This window comes from Centropristis striata, chromosome 18 (genome assembly GCF_030273125.1).
Source record: "Centropristis striata isolate RG_2023a ecotype Rhode Island chromosome 18, C.striata_1.0, whole genome shotgun sequence".
Classification (NCBI taxonomy): Eukaryota; Metazoa; Chordata; class Actinopteri; order Perciformes; family Serranidae; genus Centropristis; species Centropristis striata.
The window spans coordinates 16,484,585-16,509,285 of record NC_081534.1 but is presented as its reverse complement, the minus strand read 5'-3'; the positions used below and the strand labels follow the sequence as shown (position 1 = coordinate 16,509,285).

Below are 24,701 nucleotides of genomic sequence, written 5' to 3'. Positions count from 1 at the left end.
ACGCCTCTCCTCTAATCATAAACAGACACATTCCTGTAGAAATGAAGCCAGCTGTAAGGCAGAGCTCTGCCAGGTTTCAGGAATGTGATCACACAGCAGCACTGAGCTGCTACAGATGGTGAAGTCCGAGCCCCTATTTTTCCACTGTAAGTTCTGCCTTGCACTTCAGAATGCATGTGAATAAATAGCCCCCATTTGACTAAAATAACAATGGATACAACCTTTAGCAGTTTATTTGTCACTAACGCACAGGTGGAGAAAAAAATCCTCCACTGAGTACATTGTGACCTAGTTCCATCAGTAGCTACACACAAGTGGGTTATAATACCTAGAAGAATAAAGCTCCCTTTGTTGTTGTCCTTGCACTGGATTTCTTTTGAGTGGCCTACTTTGATGTTAGTTAATTGTCAATTTTCATGTTGCTTTCATTCTTAATGATCACGTATGTATGCTATTGTTTGTGCTCCACTACAGACTCCTCGGTGGCATATAGACTTGGAGCCCTGGGCCGGTGAGAGTCATTCTCTGGAGGACGAAGCTAAAAGGTTCCTCAACTACATCACAACACCACAAGTGAGTCATTGTTTGAACTCTAACTGGCATTTAAAACAAGTTCCTCTTGTATAAAATGACTTATTTTTTATATGCATTTCTGAAGGATCATGTGCAATATTAAAAACATAAATTGTTACATTCAGTGATAGAAGGTAAATGCTTTTCCTGCTAATGCTGACTGCTCAAATACAGCACAACTAATGAGAGTAGTACAATCTGATATGGAAGATTTCTAGGTAAGATATGACGATGCAACTGCATTTGGACAATTTGTAACAGAAAACAGGATCGTTGGTTTCTTGGTACAGTTTTCTGCTGAATTTATGTGAAGACAATCTGACTGCAATCTGTCTTCACAGAGTACATAAAGTAATGTTTTTACAAGAACAGCTCTTAATTCAGTTAATTATAACTCTTGGCCCTGTTGCTCAGTTTGTTACCTTGTTCTATCATTTTTTATTTTTTTTTATTTTTGATAGTGGCTGTACTTTATGCTGTGCTGCAAGTTGTGGTTTGTCATAGAGGATGCACGGTAGTTGATTTCCACTCTAGACCCATCCCGTTCTTGTGTTGTAACCAAAAAAACATTTAAAATAAAACATTAGCCAGAGTTTCCTATCTAATGAGGGCCAGCTGATATATCCCTGTTTCTAACACTTTTAGTTTTAGAGTCTATATTTCTTTATATTAAAAAACGGACTTATTGTTATTATTCTCTCCGTGGTGCCCGCTCCAATTGACTTTTTTTCCTGTCCCATTCTAGCCTGGGTATACCCATACTGCCTTGCGCGCTTGATTTCATTTTGAACTGCGAAAGGGTCTGGTGTCTGGCCGTTTCTTAGCCCTGTTTTAGGGATCCAATCACAGAACAGGGAGGGGCGGCAAGACAATGACGTGTACTATTGTACTATCTTATGTACTACTAGGAAGCTTGTAGTTTTGTAGTTTTCTTACGGATCCAACATGGCTGCAGCAGACGCCAAGCTCTCTTTCGATCTAGCTGTAGACAGTGTTCTAGATAGTTTAGAGCCAAAGTTTATTTTAAAAGAAGAACAGCGTGAACAGTTTGACTTTACACTCCTGTTTCACCATGAAAAAGGATGTTTTTGCCTTGCTTTTGACAGGATTTGGCAAAAGCCGAATCTACCAACTAGCACCCCTACCGCTCACTGCTCTAACGCCGGTGATCTCGCATGTGAGCCGGGGGACAGCGGAGCCGCCCAGAGACCCGCAGCAGCTTGTCTATTGCCCATAAAATCAGTGGATGTGTGTGGCTGAATGACATGAGGGGGGAATAAGGCGTAAAAATAAATAATCTTGCAGAAAGCGAGAACTGGAGAAGCAAAGCAGCAAGCAACACTCCCTTACAGACACACACAGACACAAACACTGCCGGTACACTGTGGGCAGCCAGAGCCAGAACATGCTGCAGAAAAACATTGCAGAAGCAGAATTGAGCATTTTAGTCCCAAAGTAGAGATGTGCTAGTCTGGCTATGTAAACATCAGTCATCTTCTTGCTCGATGCTTCCTCGAATTTCTGTCGATCTACATACGTCATCTGGTATAATTGATACAATTGGTTTAGAGCTACGTACATGTCATGATAGACATTCGTAGCGCCCAGTAAACGGTTCTGGATGATCGTAAATCACACCTCTACAGAAAAATGAACAGTAGTATCTAGACTATATCTCATTTGTGATATAGTCTGGCGTTAGCCATGCTAGTCCCATTCTGTAATAAATAGTAAAATGTACTTCCATCCTGCAGGAATCCCACAGGAACCCTGTGACCCACAAAATTCCCCAAAAAATTAACTCTGACTTTTAATGTTTTAAGTAAAGATAAACTACACATGTAACCAGTTGCATAAATGTAGCATTAAAGGTGAAATGTGAAAGACATGTGAAAGACCAGATTTTAACTAACTCACATTATCATCAGAATGTTCACAGACATTCAGAAGTAACGTCTGTGTATTGAGTTGCAGAGATATCTACTGAAATTAGCATGTTAAGCACCTTGTGTCTCGAGAGGCGATAGTGATTCCCTGTAGCTTTTAGTCTGCCCTAAGACCAACATGAGAGGAAAGATGCACGGTTTATTGTCTAAGGTGTACAGAATCTTAAACAGTGCCGTCGCTACAATTAGAAATTCATGTCAATTCTTGCACAAGGTGAAATGGTGCCAGCTATGTTTTTTGGAGCGTGTAGCCAAGAATTATACATTGTCCCTTTAAGCCAGTCATTTTAAAACAGATAATCAGAGTGGTTCCTTATATTGAAGGCCAGGAAGTGCATTATTATTTTGACAGGGCTTTGTCATGTATATCAGAGTTACCCTGAATCTATCAGCCCATGACTGAGCTACTCTGGCACCTCTTTCACATTCAGCTCAGCCAGACAGTATTTGTCTTGCTCGACAGCACACACATAATTCATTACTCTATTGATTACCATACAGATGAATCTCACAGCCCCTCTATTCATACTTAATCAATGAGATGTTGTGGTTTGTTTGTTGGTTTATGTCAGTATTAAATTACTTCAAATCGATTAAGATGTTCAGCATCATAATTTGAGAAATATTGAGGGATTGAGAAAAGCCTGCAATTCTGCGCCCTTGTCCCTCTTGTGAAGGTAATGCTAAGACACAGTTTCATTTTCACTGCCCAAAATATAGAAGGGAAATTTTTGATTACATGTGCTGTGTTTTTATTGTAATTAAATTGGCTTGGGGATAAATCAGCAACTTATCTTTTCCCCTCACACAATATAGCGAGGAACACAGAGTACCCCACTCCAAATGGCTAAGCAAATGTTCTATATCTTTCACAAAGGAGACTTTCAGCTCATAATGAATTTGCCCCGGGATGTGTGTGTGCATGTGTGTGCAGCCACTTGTGCGTATTGTTAAAGGAAGATACAAGGACAAGAACAGAGGGAAAGAGATTACATAAGTTGTGTGTGTGCAAGAGTGTGTTTGTAGGGAACTGTTGAAGGAAACTGTCCATCATACACACTGACAGGCGAGGGTGGAGGGAGTTGGAGGGTGCATAGCAGCATCCTCAGCTGTAATGCTGACTGACACAGTGCCTGGTGGAGCTGTTACTCAGAGAGATGGCCTGTGACACAACTGTCCAATCAATAGGAGTCAGTGTATCTTGCATGCATGCATGCACCAGCACACACTCAGATACAGTGTGTGCTGTATCTCTAAAGTCTTTTTTTACAGCATGAAATGTACTGTAGGATATTTTTCTGATTAGCTTTAACAATGATAAGTAGTTCCCATTAATTCATTACAATGCATGCTCAATGAAAACAGGTCGATTTATATAGCTCTGTATTCAGTGAAACAGTGTTCAGCAGTCTGCAGTTCAACGCCACTGATAAGTCTGCAGATGTGAAGTGGCAAAATAATCAAGAGTGATTTTGCATTTCATTGCACACTGTGCATTGTGTGCTGATGAATGCTTTCAGCTGGAACACATTAACAATGACAGGCATAATGAAGCGTGTTCATATTCATTTAAATGCATTATTGTGCCACCCACATGTACATTCTTGTGCCCTTTGCAACAAAGACACATCAGGGATTTCATCAGCTGTACTTGACTTAAGCTGGTACCTTCCTGTCTGACCTGTTACTGAAGGCTCTGAGTAGAGGAGACCCAGCACAGACCTGTGGCAGAACTACATGTAGCCACCAACTGCTGGGATAGACCTGTAGGTGAGTTGGATCAGAAGGGCCTGCCAGACAGACCATGTAAACCCATAAGTGTAGTATGGGTGAACTGAGAACATCTGGTTGAGGCATCTATCTGCAAGTATCCCATACCAGTCTGAGTTTTGGTCAGAAGATCTGTGGCCGTGGCAACCTGGGAATCTGCTAGTGGACACCAGATGAGGAAGGATGCTGTTTGGGCTTGGTTGGCCCAAGGGTCCAAGAGTTCAAGGAAACTACAGAGAAGGAAGTTCTGGCAAACTGTCAGATGACTCAGGTAATGCACGTCTCGGCTAAGGTTGTTTTCAGCAGGGAAGGAGAAGTGCTGACCCTGACTGGGGATATTGTTGAGCAGTAGAAAGAGTACTTTGAGAAACTCCTGAACCTGACTAACACATCCTATGTGGAGGATAGAGAGTTTGAAGAGTTGGGGGACCCTCACCCACATCCCTGGCAGCGTCTCTGAGGTAGTTAAGAAATTCCTCAGCAGCAAGGCACCAGGTTTGGAGGACAAAAGCTCTGGACATTGTTGGGCTGTCTTGTCTGACACACTTCTTCAATGTTGCATTGAGGCCGCAGACAGTGCCTGTGAAATCTCACCGCTCAGCCTTCATGGAAAAAACTTATGTCAAGATGCTGGCAAAGAGGGTCCAACCAAATGGTGGAGATCCAGAAGGAGTAATGCAGATTGTGTCCTTGTCATGAAACACCTCTACTCATGCAGCACTGGCAGAGGGTGATGGGTACCAAGGCGGTGCTATGAGCCATGCATTCCCTTTATAACAGGGGTGAGAGCTGTGTCTCTATTCTTGGCAGGAAGTCAAACACATTTTCAGTTGGGCTTTGCCAGGATTGTCCCTTGTCCCAAATCCTGTCTTTTTGATTTTTTATGGAGAGCACAACTCAGGGAGGAGAGTGTCCGGTTTGGGGATCATCGGAACTGCTTCTCTGCTCCTTGCAGATGATGTGGTTCTGTTGGCTTCATCAGAACCCCCAGGAATTGGGGATGAGTTGCTGGCCCAAGTAAAGGAGTGTCAAGTATCCTTGGGTCCTGTTCACATGCAATGTGGACGGCGCACAGGACCATTGTGAGGAAGAGGGATCTCACCTGGAAGGCTAAGCTTTTCATTTAGCTGATCTACTTTAAAAAAAACCTTACCTCTGGTCATGAACTTTGGCTACTGACCAAAAAAATTAAATCATGGAAACAAGTAGCCTAAATCAGTTTCTTTCATATGGCTGTTTGACTCAACCTTAGAGATAGAGGAAGGACCTCAGATATTGGGAGGGAGCTCAGAGTATAGCCACTGCTATTTCACACTGGATCATGATGCCTCCTGGGTGCCTTCCTCTGGAGGTTTTTTGAGGCATGTCCAAACAGTAGGAGACCCAAGGGAAGACCCAGAGCACATTGGTGGGAATATACTTTCCCCAGGAGAAGCTAAAAATAGTTGCTGGGAATAAGGACATCTGGACTACCTTGTGTAGCCTCAAAAACCCAGAAGGCCACAGCAAGGAAACTATGCAAAAGAGGTTCTTTTGAAGCTGTAAAATCAAACTCACTTCACAAAGGAATTCTGGCGTTGGCCGGAGAATGTAAACACGCATAACCATAAATATTCAAATGTCAATTTTAAGTCAACAATAGATGTGATTATATAAAGAGGCTGGCATACAATGCTTATCGTTTCCTGGCAACAAAATACTTAATGAAAGCATCGATCATTTCTCTATTCTTCATTGCTTTGATTTCACATTCGGATAGCTGTAAAACATTTAGCTTGGGCTTAATTTCAATTAACCTGAATGAACTCTGCAAGCCTTAAGTGTGAGACTAGATAATGGGCAATACAAGAATACACACACACACACACACACACACACACACACACACACACACACACACACTTTTACACATCCTATCTTGTTTGCACTTGAAGATTTATGTTTCATATCATGTCTGAGCCAATATTGTTTCTCTGACTGCAAACTGAATCTCTGCAGCAGACGGAGCTTAAAGTAACCAGATAGCAAATATTTTTGCAGCAGCTCCTGCGCTAAAGCTTAGTCACTTGTAAAACTGCAGATGTACATATAACAAACATGCTGACATGTCTGCGTATGTTTACTGCGTGTATCTACACAGTTTACGTAGGTATATGCTTTCTATAAACATACAGACACTCACAAACGCACGGTATTGACCAAACAGCGGCTGTGGCTCAGTTGGTAGAGCGTTAGTTCTGTAACCCAAAATTTGGTGGTTCGATCCCCGACATGCAGCTACATGTCAAAGTATCCTTGAGCAAGATACTGAACCCCCAAAGCTCCCTGGTGTGTGAATGAATTTGCAATGGTAGCCTCGGCCACCAGTATGAATGTGTGTGAATGGGTGAATGAGTGTAGTGTGTAGTGTAAAGCGCTTTGGATAAAAGCGCTATATAAGTGCTTTACCAAGCCAATCTGCACCCACTCTATGGGGCAGCATATAAATGACATAAGGAAATACTTCCATGTCCTCCTCTTTCATTGATTGCCCTGTTCACTTACTCTGCTGCTGAGAGAGTTGGCGGTGCTGCTGATACATCCGCCCCAGCTGCACATCATGATGGATAATATGCATAGCGCATTTTAACACAAACACAGACTAGCCCAGGGTCAAATTCAGTAGCAGTCTCTAGTGATTTATAGTATTTGTGTATAATTTGAAGAAAAGATGTTCATCACATCAGGACAGTTCAGGGAATACCAGCCAAACTGCCCCTTTGACTTTTAAATGGTAGTTTGACTGTTTAAAGGGTGAAATGTGAAAGATATGGCCAGAATTTTTTAAACATTTTTGAAAAATGAACTCACAATCTTACAACCAAATGTGAAGAAATAAGAGGTTATGTCAAAGACATCTGTGTATTGTGTTGCAGAGATATCTACTGAATTTAGCATTCTAACCAGCTAGCCCCAGAACATCCTGTTTTATAGTATTACTTGTGTCTTGAGTGGAGACAGTGAGTCACTGCAACGTCCAGTCTGTCCTCAGAGAGGACGAAGAAGTAGAAGCAGCTTCACCTTTAGCAGCAACTACAACAGTTAGCAGCTTTACACCTAAACTTAAACTAAACAACACCCGATCAGAAGTGCGAGGCAGCCAAGCCGGGATCCAGGCAGCCTACGAGCAATCCTGCAAAAACCTGCTGTAACCGGTTGCTTTCTCTGCCAACTACCACTCTCTCGTCCACAAGACACAAGACTGCGGATTACCAACCACCTGACTGAACAAAACACCCAAAACTTAGCTTAGCTGTGAAGCTAGCAGACCACCTCGTTTCCCACACAGACAACACACACGCTCCACATCACATCTACCTGTGCTCCTCTCTGCCTGGGCTGCTCTCTGTGCACTCTGCTGAGCCGGTAATTTTAGTCAGGAGGGAGCTAGACTCTCTGGAGACCTGTCCATTGAAAAATACTTTAGAATCTCAGTTCAGGTGTAGGTTTTAGTTCAGGAAGTTTGTTGAACAGTGTTATTGCTGCAAGAAGTAAATTGTATAATACTTGTAATACCGCCCCCTATATTTTTTGATGCATGTGGCCGGTAATTACACAGTGCCCCTTTAAACTCCAAGGCATTTATTACATTTATAACATGGTTAGATGAATGCTTTTGAAGACAAATGCAGTGACTCTCACTCAAGTGTCTAAAGCTTAAGAACACCAACTCTGTAGTCCTATTCAAGCCTGGTTCAACTTCTTATACACTCCAGAATATAACAGATCATTCAGTAAATTACTCATATGTGTCACATATGTTCTTTGAACATATCTTTCATATACTGAATTACGTTTTGTATGACCTCGAGTTCATTCAGTTAACAGTATACTATAGTCAACACTATAGAAAGAAGAAAAAAGCATTCCTCTAATAGAAATTCCATTTCTTATATAGTGGTTGTTTTGTTCATTGATTGCACATTACATTTACAATACAGCGCTCCCAGTTTGAGCCAGGGAGCACAATGCAACCTTGATAAGAAACTCTGGCTCACATTGTTGTAAATGGCTTTCATAATATATGCATTTTTTGTGTTTAGGTGTCGTGTGAATCGTTGGCCGGTGAGGAAGCTGCTCAGGAGGGGACCAGGGGTGCCTGGGCTGCATGTCTGGACCCCAAGTACAGCCTGACCCACAGGATACAGAGTAAACACTGCAGGGTTTACTCTTTTGGGTGCGTACATACAAACACTCACTTCCAATGATTACATTCAAACCCGAAGTCACATCTTTACCCTCGCCACCACATGCCAAACATTAACCTTTATTCTAACATAAATCTAATCATAATTGTAATCACTTATAGTGAAAAATCTACAGTCTGCACACAAGCTGTCATGTACTGCAACTGTAGAGCAATGAGATTGTTCATAACATTAATTCTCAGACACTGAGTTATCTGCAGATGCGACAGTGTTTCAAAGCATCTGGTTCTATGACGGCTGTGATATATCTAGTCACAATTACCGCTGCTGTCACTTCACCCATGACAATTCAGATTTTTCTCTGAGAAGAGAAATTGAGGTTTCTCTCTCACTATTTTATCAAAGAATGAAGGCTATTTTGCACACAATAGAGGAGGAGTATCTCTGTCTCCACGTCCCCTGTTGGCCTTGTCTTATTATGTATTCCTGTTCCAATGACTAATTGGTCACAGAGCCTATATGTATTCAGGATCTGTCTTTCTCTGACAATTTTTTTTTCACTTTTTTGTCACAGGAAGTAGCTTGGTTTCTTTTTCTGTGTGCATAGTTATTATCACACTATTTTGAACCATTTATTGTGCTGAGTAGCACTGTAAAAAGTGCAAAGATAATCCTGTGTCTGCCTCAACTGTACCTCCAACATCCACCTGCGACGTCACATCCACTCCACCTCTGCTTCCTCTTCTTGAGTGGCAAGTAATCTTGAATGGAGTCACCCAGGCCACCAAGGTATTTGACCTTCTTAAGATTGGAGAGTCAATCATTCCCAGTTGGCTTTGTGTCGTGGATCAGCCTGGTCCGGTTTCTGCCCTGCTGGGCCTCCGCTGTGCCGAGGTGCTGCAGAGGTCTGAAGGGATTTTTCTGCAGGAGAGAGGGAGCTTATTAATTTGACTGTTGAGAGATAGCACAGGTGTGCTGGCATCCAGGCAGGCAGGGTACAGATACTAATGCAGGCAGGGTAGGGGGGGCGAGAAACTGCTGTTTCTGGCTTCCTGTCTCTCTATGGAGAAGGGGTCAGGGGTCAAATGGAGAGATTGGAGGAAAACACATCTGATATCCTCTGGCTGACTGATGGGGAGCCACTCATGCAGGCAAGCTACATGGACATTTAGCAATAATAAATAGGAATAATATGTGTACTCTTAGTGATTTATGCAAACATTTCGACCTGTATTTCTTTGGAAAATGTGACTCACAGCTCTGACATTCCATGTCACTGAAACATTTCCATTTATCCTTCTATCTAACTGATCCCTTAAGACTTCCAGAATGAATTCAATTTACGCTTAGTCGACCCTGAACACTTGCAATAACAGTAAATGACCCTAAAAACTTATGAAGAAAGAAATATCATAGTTGACAAAGAAGTCCTAAGAGCCAAAAAAGTCAAACTGCTCTCTGAAGTTACACTTTTCTGAATACGCCAAGTAATCTTCTCTTCCCTGTGTCCCCTATCTGACCTAGATTCATGTTGTACACACACACACACACAAACACACACAAGCATACTCACACTTCATGGCCATTCTCTTGAATCTATGCCAGGTATGCTGAGCATTCTATTCTCAGAAGACTTCTGCTCTGCTGTACAGGAGACTCACAAAAACCCAGTACCGCTGCAAAAAACACTGGCTTTAATAGAATTGTCAAATACTAGTAAGCATGTGTACACTGTGGAATTCAGTGCATTATAGTGTATGCACAGTTGTGTGTGTACTCTTGATTGCATGTTTTTGTGTGTTTTTAAGCCCGCATGTGTATAGTTGATACGTCTCATTTGCATGCAGTTTAACGAACCGTGGACGGCTGTGCCTGGGCAGGATGAGCAGCTGTTCTCTGATTGGTCTGTCACATGGCGGTGGTCGATGGGAGGTGTGGAGTTAGGGGGGGGGGGCTGCAGGATGTTTTTCCGCATGAAAGCCCAGTTATCCACCTTTCACCTCTCATACTCTACTTTACCTCCCTCGTACTTCATCTTTCTCGTCTTCAAACATCTCCGATCAAACATTATTTTCTGTCCTCATGCAGTAACAGTGCTGATGCTTACTGTCATCAAAGATTGTCTGTGAGGATGAATCATCTGCTGTTATTAGAAGGAAAACAGACACATTCTGGCCAATCACAGCAGGCACTGAAACTTGTGCATATACTCATCTGCTGCACTTTTAACCCTCACAGTGTAGCTACTACCACTAATGAATCCACTAGCTGCCTCTTTATTCTCTTTGGCTGAAGTGTGAAGTAATAATCATAATTATTAGAATTGTGGCTGCCGTGATTAATACTTATTTTGTCAGAGATCCAAGCTTCTATTCAGTGAGGTGGGATGTTGTTGGTCTCAGTAGTAAAGGGATAGTTACATTTTTTGAAGTAGGGTGAATGAAGTTCTTTGCTGTGTATCACCTACAGTAGATGGCAGTCAGCACGCTCCCAGTATAAAGAAGAGTACCGGCACAGAAGCTAAGCAATGTACTGCTGTGGACGGGGGAAACAGTAAAATTTTAGAATTATTTTACCACCTAAAAAATAATAATATTTAAGTTATCCAATCAACGTCGACAAGTTAGTAGCAGCTCAGAAAAGTAACTACCTGAAGTTCAGCCGATCTTGGGAGGATCCTCTCTCCCATCTCACACCCATGGCGGCTCACTAGAGGGAAAAGTACCTAATGGAAACGTGCCTAAAAACAGTAATTTTATAAAAATTCTCCTTTCATAAAAGAGGAGTTGCTGCTGGAGTCTGGTGGCTTTGAAGAGAGCATAGAACAGCTTCAATTCCTACATGCACAAAACTAAATGGGTTTGTCTGATGGCAAGGCAAAGTGGTATTCTCAATATAGCACACACTTAAAATGATTTTTTTAGGTGGCTAAAATAGATTTTGCTGCTGCCTCCATCCACAGCATTACATTGCCTGGATTCCGTCTGCTTCTCCAAACTGAGGGCATGCTGACCACCACCTACTGTAGGTAAAACACTGACTGTGGATAAGTACCTCATACAGCCCCACTTAAAAAAAAACCTATCCCTTTAAAGTTGATTTACTTCAGTAACTGAGCTAACCATGGGTACAGCTGACTGAAGCCAAGGCTTTACTATTTAATATAGCTTAGAATGCTTTAATCTGTCTTTAAATGAGCACAAAAAGGTATAATGTGTGTCCTCCAGGAAAGCACTAGCTCATCACAGAAATGCAATGATATATGTAGATGCTTTAGCAAAAACGTTTCTAAATAGTGTGAACAATGTCAAAATAACAGTAGAGTATGTGAGCAATATACTATTCAGTAACCAAATTGATTTTTATAACAAGGGGATTTTTGGAATTTGATTGTAGGAAAAGCACAGGTGTAATAGATAACATTAATAGTAACTGTATTCCATTTAGGTGAGCCAGGCTTAGATTTGAAAGAACGCCTTTTAAATTCCTGCAGACTGTCGGCCATGTCGCAATTGATCAAATTTGGAGCACGTATATAGGCTAAAACACAGCACATCACTCATTAATCATGCACATGCTAATGAGCCGCAATGTGTGATGAAGGAAGGGGAATAGGAGCGTGGCAGAGAGAGAGAGAGAGAGAGAGAGAGAGAGAGAGAGAGAGAGAGAGAGAGGATGGAGGTGAAGAGACATGAAGAGAGTCGTGGAGAATATTTTGAGAAAAAGGGAACAAAGAGGAGACGTATCCACAAAGGTACAAGGTTAGAACAGAGATCTTGAAAGGAAAAAAAGACAACAGGGCAAGATATGGTTTTTCTAGCCCACCCAGACTTTGTTAGCTGTGGTTCATAACATCCAGACAGCCTGTTGACATAATGGTTCAGTGCGAGGACAGGCAGACTAAAGGCTCTGTTTATCAGATTTTAAATCCATTGGGTGTTTGTAGCCCTTCACATGCACACATCCTCACATCTGGTTGCCATGACATACCAGTCAACAGAGTGTTACCGCTCCTGCACTCTACACTCTCATGGGAGAGGATATTACAGCTAGTAGAGACCCTCCTTTATCAGCACTGTCACTGTGATTCCCACCCCCCGCTGCTCCACGAGTAATCCCCGATCCTTGTCTTCTAAAGTGTCACTGCAGTGATTTCTGGCCAAAACACCCCACCAGAGAATGGGGAAACTCGCAACGAAGCCTTTGAAATATTTAGTGCGGTAAAAAGAGATGTCTAGTTGCATCTCAATCTCTCCCATATACTCATCTCCCTGCCAGTGGGATGCATTCGGAGACCTGGTGCCTCATCTGTAAAAGACGTGTACTGTGAAATGTACTCCCTCTGCCGCAATTACAGAATACAGCCGCAGCACAAACTAGACACGAGGGAATGCGGAGACAGTGACTGAGAACGGAAGAAAGGGAGAAAATTGGAGAATTATAGAAGGGAGGGGTGGGATAAAGAGAGAACAGCAGCGGGAGAGGGAGTGAAAGTGAATGGAGAAGCATGAAAGAGAGAGAAAAACGGGCAAATGTGTCGGTCTACTTACAATTTTATATAATATTTCAATCTGGAAGAGCAGTCTCCTCTTGATTATTGACTTGTTGGCTTTTAAGTGGGCAGGTGAACTTGGGATCACAGTGACTGGGTGATGTTTGATATGAGACTTTAGTTATCTTCCATTGTAAGGATTTAACATCTGGAATTAGGAAGATTTTTGTGTCTTTGTTCAAACATTTCCCTTTAACAAACAGTAATGCAATACATGTTGGTTTTAAACTTTTAGCTCAGGTAACACTGGAGTACAACAGGAAGCCTTCATTCTGTTCTGTGCTTGTAAGCAGTTGGCTTTGGTGCTATCAAGTGATAAAATGATGGGAAAGTGTAGGGTTATATGTTGAGTTCATTAGATTTTGCATGAAATCCGAACCACTCTCATACTGTATAATGCAGCAGATCTTATTTGTAGCTGTAGTAACGTATCAGAATGGATGTGGCAGAGATGTATTGAAGGTATGAAGCTACATTAATGCATTCATCCATCCATCCACGACTGAGAAACCAAGCCAAAAACATGAAATCCTTGGTGGAAAAAACGTATGATTTTCCCATAGCCTCAGCTGTAATTTGTGAAAAATGCTAAACAGCAAAAGATTCCAAACCGAGATCGTAAACGTCCAAAACAAAGGCATTTCAGCCACTGGTGTATATGTTGAGCAGGTGTACAAAAACTGTGTCTAAATAAACTATAATTCAAACAAGGAAAATACTTGGAGTGCACAGACCTCCGCCAAGGCCATTCCCAACCCCAAAATGTTAACAAAGTGAAAAATAATTTGTCCATCTGCCCTGTGAGTCAGATCTGCCTGCTCCAAAATGTAATGAGTTTTTCCTTGGCCAATGCTACACCCTGTTACCACATTTCATGAAATTTGGATATTAGTTTTCTGTAATCCTGCTGGCAAACAGACGAACAAACCAACAAACCAACAAACAAGCTGCACCAAAGACACAAGACCAGAAGGAGAGCACACATCACACCTGCCTTCAAATCTTTACACTGGCTGCACTAGTTTTTGTATTGATTTTGAGTCTTTCATTAGTTTATAATGCACTACATGGCCTTGCAGCACACCACATCTCAGAGATGCTTCTGGCTTTTGAACCAGGAAGGCCCCTCAGATCCTCTGACTCTTCTGTTTTAGATGTTCCACAGCGCAGAACTAAAACATTTGGTGATTCAGCCTTTAGCCACTAGGCTCCAAAATGCTGGAATCTGAGAAACGCTGGAAATATTTTTTACTTTTAAACTAAAACCTATCTTTTAAATCTGGCTTTTATGTAGTGTCTTATTATCACAATTTTTCACCTGTTTTACTTTTATTTTAGTGTTTATTTTAAATGTTTGTTTTTATTGTGTGTATGTGTGTATTATATTTTATCATTTTACCTAATATTTTATGCCATGTCTAGGGACTGATCAAAGAGAAATGAACAAGATAAATTATTTTGACTGACATCTAAATTAACAGCATTGGAAATTACCAGAATCATTTTTAATGTTATGTATAATTGTTAATACATCAGTATGTAGAAGCTATTTCAGCTAAATGATATTTTTAATGCTAAAATATAATTATTAATGTTATCCATGAATTTTCAAATTAACTGTTTTACAAAAAAAACTGTAAAAATAGTAAAGCAGATTATTATTTCTTGATTAAGATTTAAAATGATAGTAATTAAATTGCATTCCTGAAGAGAAAAATGTTCTCACTGGGCTTCTCTGAGAAGCACAGTGAGCCAGCTCAAATTTGGGTACAAAAAGTTGAATTCGGATTGTAATTTGCCAAATAAATAGCAATAACATTTTAGTTTTTAAACAAGATTTTGAAAAATGTCTAAAATATTGATGTTTTCTCATTGTTATGACAGGTGGTCTAATACATTTTAGCAGATACTTCATTTTTTTATTTTCATATTCTTATATATATATTATATATTGTTATTGTTACCTATTTTGTTAATAGTTTTTCTTATATTATCCTACATTGTGATGTTATTGTAATTGTTTTGGAGGCTTTGGTGTGATCTGGAACCAGAATTTTTCCTTCTGAATTAATAAAGTCTTATCTTATCTTATCTTATCTTATCTTATCTTATCTTATCTTATCTTATCTTATCTTATCTTATCCTATCTTATTTTAGCTTGTAGCATTAAAGCATTTTTTTTTTAAAACAATGGCTGTCCAGCTTACTTAATCCTGTGTAGCACTCTTTATTTTTTCCTTATTATCCCTGATTGTTTCATGCTGTGCTCTGCAGGTTGGGTGTGGATGATCGGTCACTGGAGTGCTCTCTGGCCAGCGCAGGATGTGAGGTCCACTGCTTTGACCCCAGTCTGAAGCAGCCTCACCTGCAGCAGGCGGAAATGTGGCTTCATCGGCTCTCTGTGGACTGGAGGGACCCCAACCCGGCCATCGTTGCCCAGCGCCAGTATGCCACCACCAAGAAACTGGCCACCATCCTGAATGACTTTGGGCACAGACAGGTAAGAGGTTCAGTACAAGTGGAATACAACAAGCTCTCTGGCTATGATATCAATTTGTGATGGATTCTGCGATTATAAAATCACCTGGAACCATATGAAAGTGATTTTTCTTTCCGTGTCAGAGGATCCACAGGCACCTTCCTATGCACTCTAACAGAACACAGCTCATCATGATTCATTCCTCAGTTGACTGTCTCAGGCTCCAGGTGGATAAACACCCATATATAATTTGGTTTTCCTCCTTTAAATATTATCATGCTGAATGTTAGCTCTTCAAAGCCCCCCAGGGATTGTGTTCCACCTCATCAGATAGGGATCTGCATATGAGATCAATCATATACACGCACCAAGCCCACAGATAGCATGCATACTAATAAACACTGGTATAGATCCAGCCAACATGCCTGTTTAGGAACAGGCTGAATGATAATTTAAGGTCAAAGAAGCTCCATCTTCTCTTATATTGGTAGCGAAAACACAGACAGTTTGGCACTTTTCTCTTCTGTTGGAAATAAGAAGGGTTTAAAAAATGTTTTTAACCTTTATTTAATCTATATAGACCCTTTTGAAGTTAAAAAATCTCCTTTCCACAGGAGTACATACATAAAGATCACAGTCAGCATTTATAGTCTGCTGAATTAAATCACTGAATTTCCTTAAAGCCCCGGTTATGTGGTTATAGCATCTTGCAGAGTATTTTAAGAAGAAGAAGAAAATGATGAGTCAATTCTAGTGGAAATAAGTGTTGTTTATGTGCTGTTGTTTTTGCCGTGCTGTCTGTCCGTAATGTTCAAATTACTTTAAATTTGTTATGGATATTCGCATCATAGTCCCTAAATAAATGTTGACATTTTAGGTTTCTGTGAACAACAGATAATGTTAAATTTAAACTTTTATGAACCGATGTAACCCGTTCTCAGTGTGACATGTGACGTCCGCTGCTTCAAATACAGGATGATCGATGTTTTGAACACTAAAAACACTTTGGTTAAGGTAATGTACCAAAAACACTTATGGTTTGGAAAATAGAACAGGGGTAGACTTAAAAGACACTTATTCCAGATATAACTTTCAGCAACAGGTCACACAAACACTACTTCTGGACAAAACTTCTAACAACAGGAAGCAAACATCGGTCTCCCAGTTGAGAGTCCTGGGTTGGTCCCTTCACATCCAACTGATGGTGGACCTACAGGTGGCTTTTAACATCACATGGCTCATCAGTGGACAAAAAACAACAACATTCGATATCAACGTTTCCTTGGTTTCCAAAACGTAAAATGCCAACATTTTTTGCTGGCGACTGGACTTATTTATTGTCCCCAGGGGTTGGATCTTTTATCTAGCACAAACACTAGAGCAAAAGTTTTACTTGACTAAGGCCCCGTTTACACGAGGACGCTTGCGGGTAAAAACGACAAAATATTTTATCGGAAGTGCCTTTCGTTTAGACGGTGACATCGTTTTTGGGGCTTAAAAACGCAAAAATCTGAAACCACCTTCCAAAGTGGAAAAGTTGAATACGCTCCGCCGTCCTCCTGCCAAGACGCAAAACTCTGCTCAGATCTGCTCACGTCACGTATGTGTTTGCGTCACATACATGCTCCAGTACAGGAAAATAAACAAACATGTGGGATTATTTCCATGTGTCGGACCTTCAAGCTGCTCTGGCAGCTCTAATAAACTTACAGGAGTCTTTCCACCAAATGTACAGGATATGTAGAGATAATATTAGTGAACAGAGAAGGATCTGTAATTACCTCTATCACATTTTGGATGTACCGATTGGTCGGAGGTGAGCCAGACGGCTTTGGACGATACCTGGGAGATCTAGTGGATGGTGGATAACTTTGTGGAAGGAGTAGCTGATGCGTGGTGTGAAAACATCCGCATGCCCAAAGATGCTCTTATGGCTTTTAGTGATGCCGCCTGGCATGCATACAATCCAATTCCACACACTTTTGCGTCACTGTATGCACGCAGATTTCCTCCGGAAAACGCTCGTCTAAACGCGGAATAAAAAGTGAAGACGTGACACCACTTTTGCGTCTTCTGTTCAGACCGCCATCATGTAAACGTAGCCTAAAAACATCCCAATCTAACCGGCATACTCTACAGCAACTCTTTTCATCATGGGGCTCAATGTGTTTGCATTGACACCAACCTCAGGCCAAAGTGTCTGCTTGATAGAGGTGGGAGAAAAAAGCATAGTATCGAGATATTTTGCGTGGTAATATTATATCGATTCATGGCCGCCAAGTACCGATATTTAGCGTTCCGACGCATCACTATTTATGCCGTTTTTGTGTTTTTCCGGAGGCCGTGGCGTAACTTTTCAGAATATACTGGAGATAATGGTATCATATGAAACTAGAAGATCTAAGGAATCGTGCGTCAGGATATCGTGTCGGGAAGTTGTCGAAATAACGCTGCAAAGTTAGGTTTTTTTTATGTTTCATTCAAAAAAATTGAGAGCAGTGAAGCTTCAAGTTGAGGAAAGTTTAAAAAAATGTTATATATGTTTGATATCAGTTCAGTTCAGTTTGACTGAATACCTTGTTGGTCAGTCCATGGGTTTGACTCTCATTGTGGAGAAATAAAGTCTGAAGTGAGATAAATAGACTGAGAACTTTCTCCTATTTGACAAAACAGCTCTTAATTATATTGAATTTTGTGGACACAAAATGCAGTTAAATGGTTAAAATCGCAATAATATCGTATCAGGACTCAAACATCGGGATAAAATCGTATCGTGGGGCCTCTGCTGATTCCCACCTCTACTGCTTTACATACAAGATGTCTTTTTATCTTCAAGACAGTTTGCCAATAAATTTGCTGAACACATTTCTGCACCCGTGAGAATCAGCTATTTTCATTTTAATATATGCCCATGTTCTTCGCCTTGTGCCACTCCCAGATCAAACTCTATAATTTATCCCTACCACTGTTAAGCCTCTAGGAATAGAAAAGTTGACATTTAGTTTGCTCTGTCACCAACTGAGGGTCTGTTAGTGCGGCTTTTAACTGTTTGCTATTAGCTAAACCCAATTAATCAATCTTTTTCTGCCTGTCCATATTTGAACAGTTAAATCAAAGCAAATTTAAATCAGCTTCTAGAGCAGAATGCTTGCACACCGCTCAACAATGCATTACCTTACCTCAGCAGGAGCCAAAAGTAAAGCAGGCTGGCTCATATAAGGGACTTGGAAAGATATTAAGATGTTCTCAGTGTGTGACAAAATACGAACAAATAACTATTTTGCGTGTGCATGTGTTTGTGCGGGCGGGTTTGTACACCATACTGTTTCGTAGATGACAGTATCCACCTGTTTTAAATGCAAAGCCACGCACACGTCCTTGTAATGAGGTTTTAATGCGAGTACACAGTGTGCCGGAGGAGCAAGCCGCAGCAGTACAGTTTCTTCTCAAAGGCTCCAGCCCAGCCTCTGTGACAGGAAAAGCAGCAGTGAGGAAACAGAGTCACTTGGAAAGGTCGAAATATGCATTTGTGCTGCATTTCTTATCTGTGTTCGTTAAAAAGTACAGAGATGACTCATTTGCTGAGCTCTGGTGACCAGCTGAGATAGCAGACACTGTCACCACAGGGACAAATGTCAGTAGGAGGAAGTCACATCTCATTTATGGAAAGAAACTGCATATTGGACCATTGATCATGTTGGTAATAGGACAATACAACAGTATCAGCACAACCCAGTGGTACAAACATACTAAATTAAACACTGCCAAATTACAGTAGGCAGAAAACAAGCACAACATATAATGTACTGTATGTTTTTCCATGTCACAACCACAATCTACATACATGTTACTTTTAAACTGAACAAGGTGGTGAAAATATATTTGAGGTATCTTTGTGTGAGGTTTTAGCTGAAGTAGCCTGCACTGGAAGTAAGCACAATTATCTCCCAACGAGTCTGGAAAACTTAGACTAGGTGAATGTGTTTCTATGCCAAGATGCCTTTGGGAGGCTCTGCCCTGATGCCAAAGCAGTTGTTGAAGTGCTTCCAAAAGCACAGAATCAGCAAGTCTCTCAGATGTGTGATTAAATATCTTTAATTGTGATCTGCTCTCTTGTGAATGGCTCACTAATTAAAGCGTACAAAACATATAATCATAATAATAAAGGTCAGATAGGCTGTGGTGTTTGGCTCTCTGGTTTACAAGGAAAAAACAGTTTGTGACAAGACCAATCAGGTGGAACAAAAGGAGACAGTAAATAAAAGTCTTGTTAATAGCTGGGATTTGCCCACCATGAAATAAACACATTTCAGGCCAATTAACAAGCTAAAGTGTAAACTTTCATTCAAAGTTATTTTCTCAAATCAGAATACTTGTTTGTTTACAAAGGCTCAGTCAACTTTTCATCAAAAGCGTCTCTAAATTAAAATTTGTCCCAATGTGCTGCTAATCCTGAGGATGCTTTACTGAAATAATTACCATGTGTATTTTGATCACATACTGTGTGAGTCACTTGGAGGAGAGGAAATATTTGTCCATTGGGTATAGAGACTGTTTGCCGCACTCTGGCATGAATGTGTCAGGAATTTTCATAGAGAGCAAGGACATATTACATAAACTATTATATTGATATGCAGCGGGCTGTTCAGCTCTATTATTACAATTACAGTACTAGATTTATTTTTGTAGCTACATTTTGATATTGGTCTGCACAATAATAACACTGGAAGTTAAACTGTGCAAAATGGTTTCAAGGGTTTGCTGTCACAGTTCAAAATGATTCAAATTAGCTAAAACAAAAAACAAGTCAATGTTCATGGAAGTCTTGTTCGAGAAGCCTGTCATCTTTGTCTTCCCCAAAATAACAATCCTCTTGCCAAGTAAATAATGTAAATAATAAAGTAAATAATGTAAATATGTGGCTGGAGAGAGTAGATCGTAAGTTTGCTTAGATTGGAAACAGTTAGCAGTTCAAATGCAACAATTTCTTGGTAGATGCTAGAAAGTAACAGTTGACATAAGTGATGCGCTGCGCACACCTTAGCATGACCAGCTAGCTATGAAGGATTAGAAGGTTAGGGCTTGGGTAACGATTGCCTCTCGTTACTTACAAGGTTATCAATGTATTCCTGTTTAATTAATTATAAAGTAGATTATTATTAGCGTGTGCGGCCGGCACAGTATGCCAGTTACGTCCAGTAACATTTGCTGGGTAAATTCTGGAGTGTCTAATGGTTGCTAATAAAGGATCCCTGCCTAGGGAACAAATAATCTGGTTTATAACTGGTTTAAAACAAACAGGTTTGGTCTCGTTAATTACTGACCATTAGAGATGCTAGAAGGCAAATTTTGGTTGCTTTGGACCGAGCCAGCCATTTCTAGTCTTTATGCTAAGCTAAGCTAACCAGCTTCTGCCTCAAATGTCAGACTAAAAGGCAAATTTTGTTCGCTTTGGATAAAACCAGGCTACCTTTCCCCCCCCCCCATTTCTAGTCTTTATGCTAAGCTAAGCTAATTGTCTTCTACCTCAAAATGTCAATCTAGAAAGCAAATTTTTGGAGCTTTGGACTGAGCCAGATGATCTGTTTCCCCATTTCTAGTCTTTATACAAAGCTAAGCTAATATTAAACTTTTCCAATAAAACCATCCATGAATTTCATCCAAATGACTTTCACATAAAACAGAAAGCTGTCATCATCTTATATCCTTCCAGCGTAGTTAAGGACCATTAGCGTGGCTAACGCTGCACAGCAGTGTAGCACAAGTCATCTTTCTAAAGCTGCAACACCATATGGACTTTACTCACAGCAGACAGGAGTGGTGCCAGGGCTTGTAACGTCTCCTGCAGAGACAGTTGATATTGGCAGCATTGGATCCGGGACCATTGAGGCAGAAAAGCAATTTATGTGAAGTCCACTGAAAAAAAAAAAGGTCAGGCAGAGCATATGAGTTGCTCTAAATAACATCCAATCCTGCTAAATGCACATAAACACAGAGTGGTACACATACAGAAGCACACTCCCCTTAGAGACCAAGTGAATACGTCACCTCTTGATAATGTCGTATCATTTTCCATTAGAAGGTTTCTGTCCAATTAAGGAACATATCTCTGCTTGTGGGAGTTGGGGCGCCCGCTGGGAGGAACGAGGACAACATTTGGACTTGTTCTCCATTGATAGCTGTGTTTTTGAGTTTCTGAGACTTGTTCAGCTCCACTAATGAGGGCTGGGAATTCTGTAGCATCACCAAAGGCATCAATTGGAGATGAACTTCTTGGTCACTTTAATATCTGCGCTGTCAGATAGCGCCAGATGATGTTCTCAGTTGAGTTGTAGATATGACAATGTTTCCCGCAAATAAAAAAAAGAAAATACAAAGCACTATGAATTTCCTTTGGCTTGTATCTCATGTTTAATGTAATAATCCTTGACACTACAATACCCTAGGCCTCTTTCTGGTAAATCTTGTAATCTAAATCTCTCCTCAGGTCTTATCGCTACTAATTTAGCGGCTACATGATGTATTTGCTGAGAAAATGCTAACTGAGACATTGCTGAACATTCCCAGAAGGAATTTAAAAAAATGTCTCCAACTAGGATTTTAAAGACATTAAGGTCACACAATGGACATCTTTAGCAATCCTGTAGAATTAAGAGGAATCCCAAGATCCTGAGGATGTGCATTGGGAATTCATGAGTCTCCTCACATGAATTTGACCTAAGGGGACTATTAACATTCATCTTATGAAGCATTTCCTCTCCGCTCCGACACAGCAAGCCTTGTCAGGCTGCTCTCTCGCTCAATCCATCATCAACATCGCTAAAGCAAGAATAAAGGCCAAGCTTCACTTCCTCCTTTTCATCTTTTAATAGGTTTTGCATGCAATAATTCCGCACAGTTTAGTGTCATTCCAGGGTTATAATGGAACTCATTTATTACCTGAGGAAGAAAAACATTCAATGTGTTTTTTCTTTCTTTCTTCGTTCTAGGTGGATGTACTGAAGGCGGATATGGAGAGCGCAGAGTGGAAGATTTTAGAGAATTTGGTCCTGGAAGGAGTTCTGGACTCTGTGGGGCAGCTGTTGCTGGAGCTTCACCTGCACTGGGCGGGTTTTGAAGTTGGCGGCGATGACCCATCCGTGGTGCGGTACTGGTTCAGCCTGCTAAAGGAGCTTGAGCGTGCCAACTTCCGCCTCTTCCATGTCCACAGTGACCCAACCAAACCTCACCTCTTTCTGCATAAGAATGTCCTCAATGCCAGCAGTGCTTACACCCTGAGCTGGGTGAACACAGAGTGGAAGCCTTGAGGGAAGCCAGACTTAGTGACTGGACCAAAAAAAACCTCTTATCTTGGCAGGAACATCTTCTGAATGAAAATGTTCAAGTTTGTGTAACATGGAGTTTGAAGTCAGGGCACACATTCTTGCTTGAGCAGGACTGCACCCAAACAGACTGCTCTTATCTGGTCCGACCTTTTTGCTACACCTGAAATCCTTGCTACTACTTATCGTCCTGTTCCTCCTCTCCTGGCCTGTAATGACCTCAGCCATGTAGAGGGGCAGAGCAATCACTTCCAGAGCCTCTCTGTCTTCTACCTCATAGTGGCGGTGTTGTTGGCTGCAGGTCAGCCTCTGAGTCAGTCACCCCTGTCATCATGGTCCTATCGGAGATGGCTTACAGCCAGCCGTCCTGCAAACATTAAACTTTTCTAGAGTACAACAGTCTGCAGCGGCCCAGAGACTGCTCATAGAACATGAATTATAGGAAATAGATAGGTGGGTAGATTAAAGATCTTACCTCATTGACAGCAAGTGAATATTTTTGGGAGGCAATCAGAGCTGCTTAGACAGAAAGAGAATGAGCAGAGCAATGTGGCTAATAAAAGTAAAGAAATGGGACCTGCTCCTGAGATGGAAGATGTCTGGACGAACAGATGCTTTCTGAAAGTGTGTGTTAAGTCTGTTTTTTTCTCAGTTAATTGTCTATCCCCAAGGGGCATTATCAACAGGTGCAGACCAAAATGACTCCAGATAGACAACTAATCTGAGCAATTCTAATTCAAGCAATGAAAGAGTGACATCGCACTAAGCTTCACATGCAAGTTGGGGCAGTGTTTGGTCCATTTTCAAGCAGAACAGAAATGGCAGCCTGGTCACAAACTTTGTCCAATTACAGCTAGAGTACATTAAATTAGTTTAAGGTGAGAAACAGGAAACAGTTACAGAATCTTAATTTATACTTTATCAGCCCTGCCTAGCTGGACTGTTTAATCTTAATTTGCGAGTTGCGCCAGACACCAGTCATTGTCCGTTTCAAACAGTTAGATAAACGGTTTTATTTTGTGGAAATCTGTCTGAATGGAAGAAGACCAGACACATCTTGCAGAGCAAATAAAACCAGCAAAGCCCCCTTTAGTTGATTAGTCAAGGACTTTTCAACCTTTGCAGTTTTCACAGCCCTAAAATTAATAAATATTATGTCACAGAACCCCATTTACTTTGACTTCACTTCAGGGAAGTTTCTGAGATTTGATTAAGACCAGAATTCAGTTATGGTCACAGTTGAAGAGGAAGCAGTGGAGGAAGTGAAACATATGACCAGAAGAGTCACTCTTATGACTCTTACTCACATTGCACTAACTTTATTGAATTAAACAGTGAAAATAAACTAATCCCCATTTTTCCAGACCTCCCTTTAAGAACCATCATTTTAGTGGACTAATTGGTTGTTTTGGTCTTAGTTGACTCACATTTTTTTAGTCAATTTCCAATGTATTATGCTTTTTTAAGCTAAATCACCTGTTTCTAATGTAAGGTTCCACGAGTACATCTCTGGTTAACTCAAGAATTAAAGTGTTGCTTTTTGCATGACTCTCAGTTTTACATAGGCAAAATCGTTGGTGTTAGAAGACTAAGAATTTATTTAGAACAGCCTGACAATAAAATGTTAGCTCTGCAGAAAGGTCTGGTTCCCTGCAGTTGAACTCTGATATGATTGTATCTAGAACACAAAACAGAAAAAAATGATGTAAAAAAAATGTCACAGTAATGTCTTTAGATTTGTTCAGTGTCTTTGTTGGATATTTGAATGAGGATGTGTGGGCGAGTGTGTAGGAAAGACAAAAAGGAAAAATAAACTCCAATTATTTTTTTCACATACTGCAGTTTCCTGGGTTATAATAGAAAACAACAATT

At 40.8% G+C, this 24,701-nt stretch overlaps 1 protein-coding gene across 1 annotated transcript in view; it reads left to right on the top strand.

Annotated features, from left to right (window-relative positions):
• The window catches only part of mettl24 (methyltransferase like 24), a 50,252-nt gene extending 25,602 nt beyond the window's left edge, over nt 1-24,650 (top strand). Inside the window, exons 2-5 of the mRNA XM_059355760.1 lie at nt 475-573; nt 8,372-8,505; nt 15,303-15,528; nt 22,497-24,650. Coding sequence (XP_059211743.1) covers nt 475-573; nt 8,372-8,505; nt 15,303-15,528; nt 22,497-22,814 — 777 coding nt within the window. The 3' untranslated portion in view covers nt 22,815-24,650. The remainder of the gene's footprint in view (nt 1-474; nt 574-8,371; nt 8,506-15,302; nt 15,529-22,496) is intronic.
• The last annotated feature ends 51 nt before the right edge of the window (nt 24,651-24,701 follow it).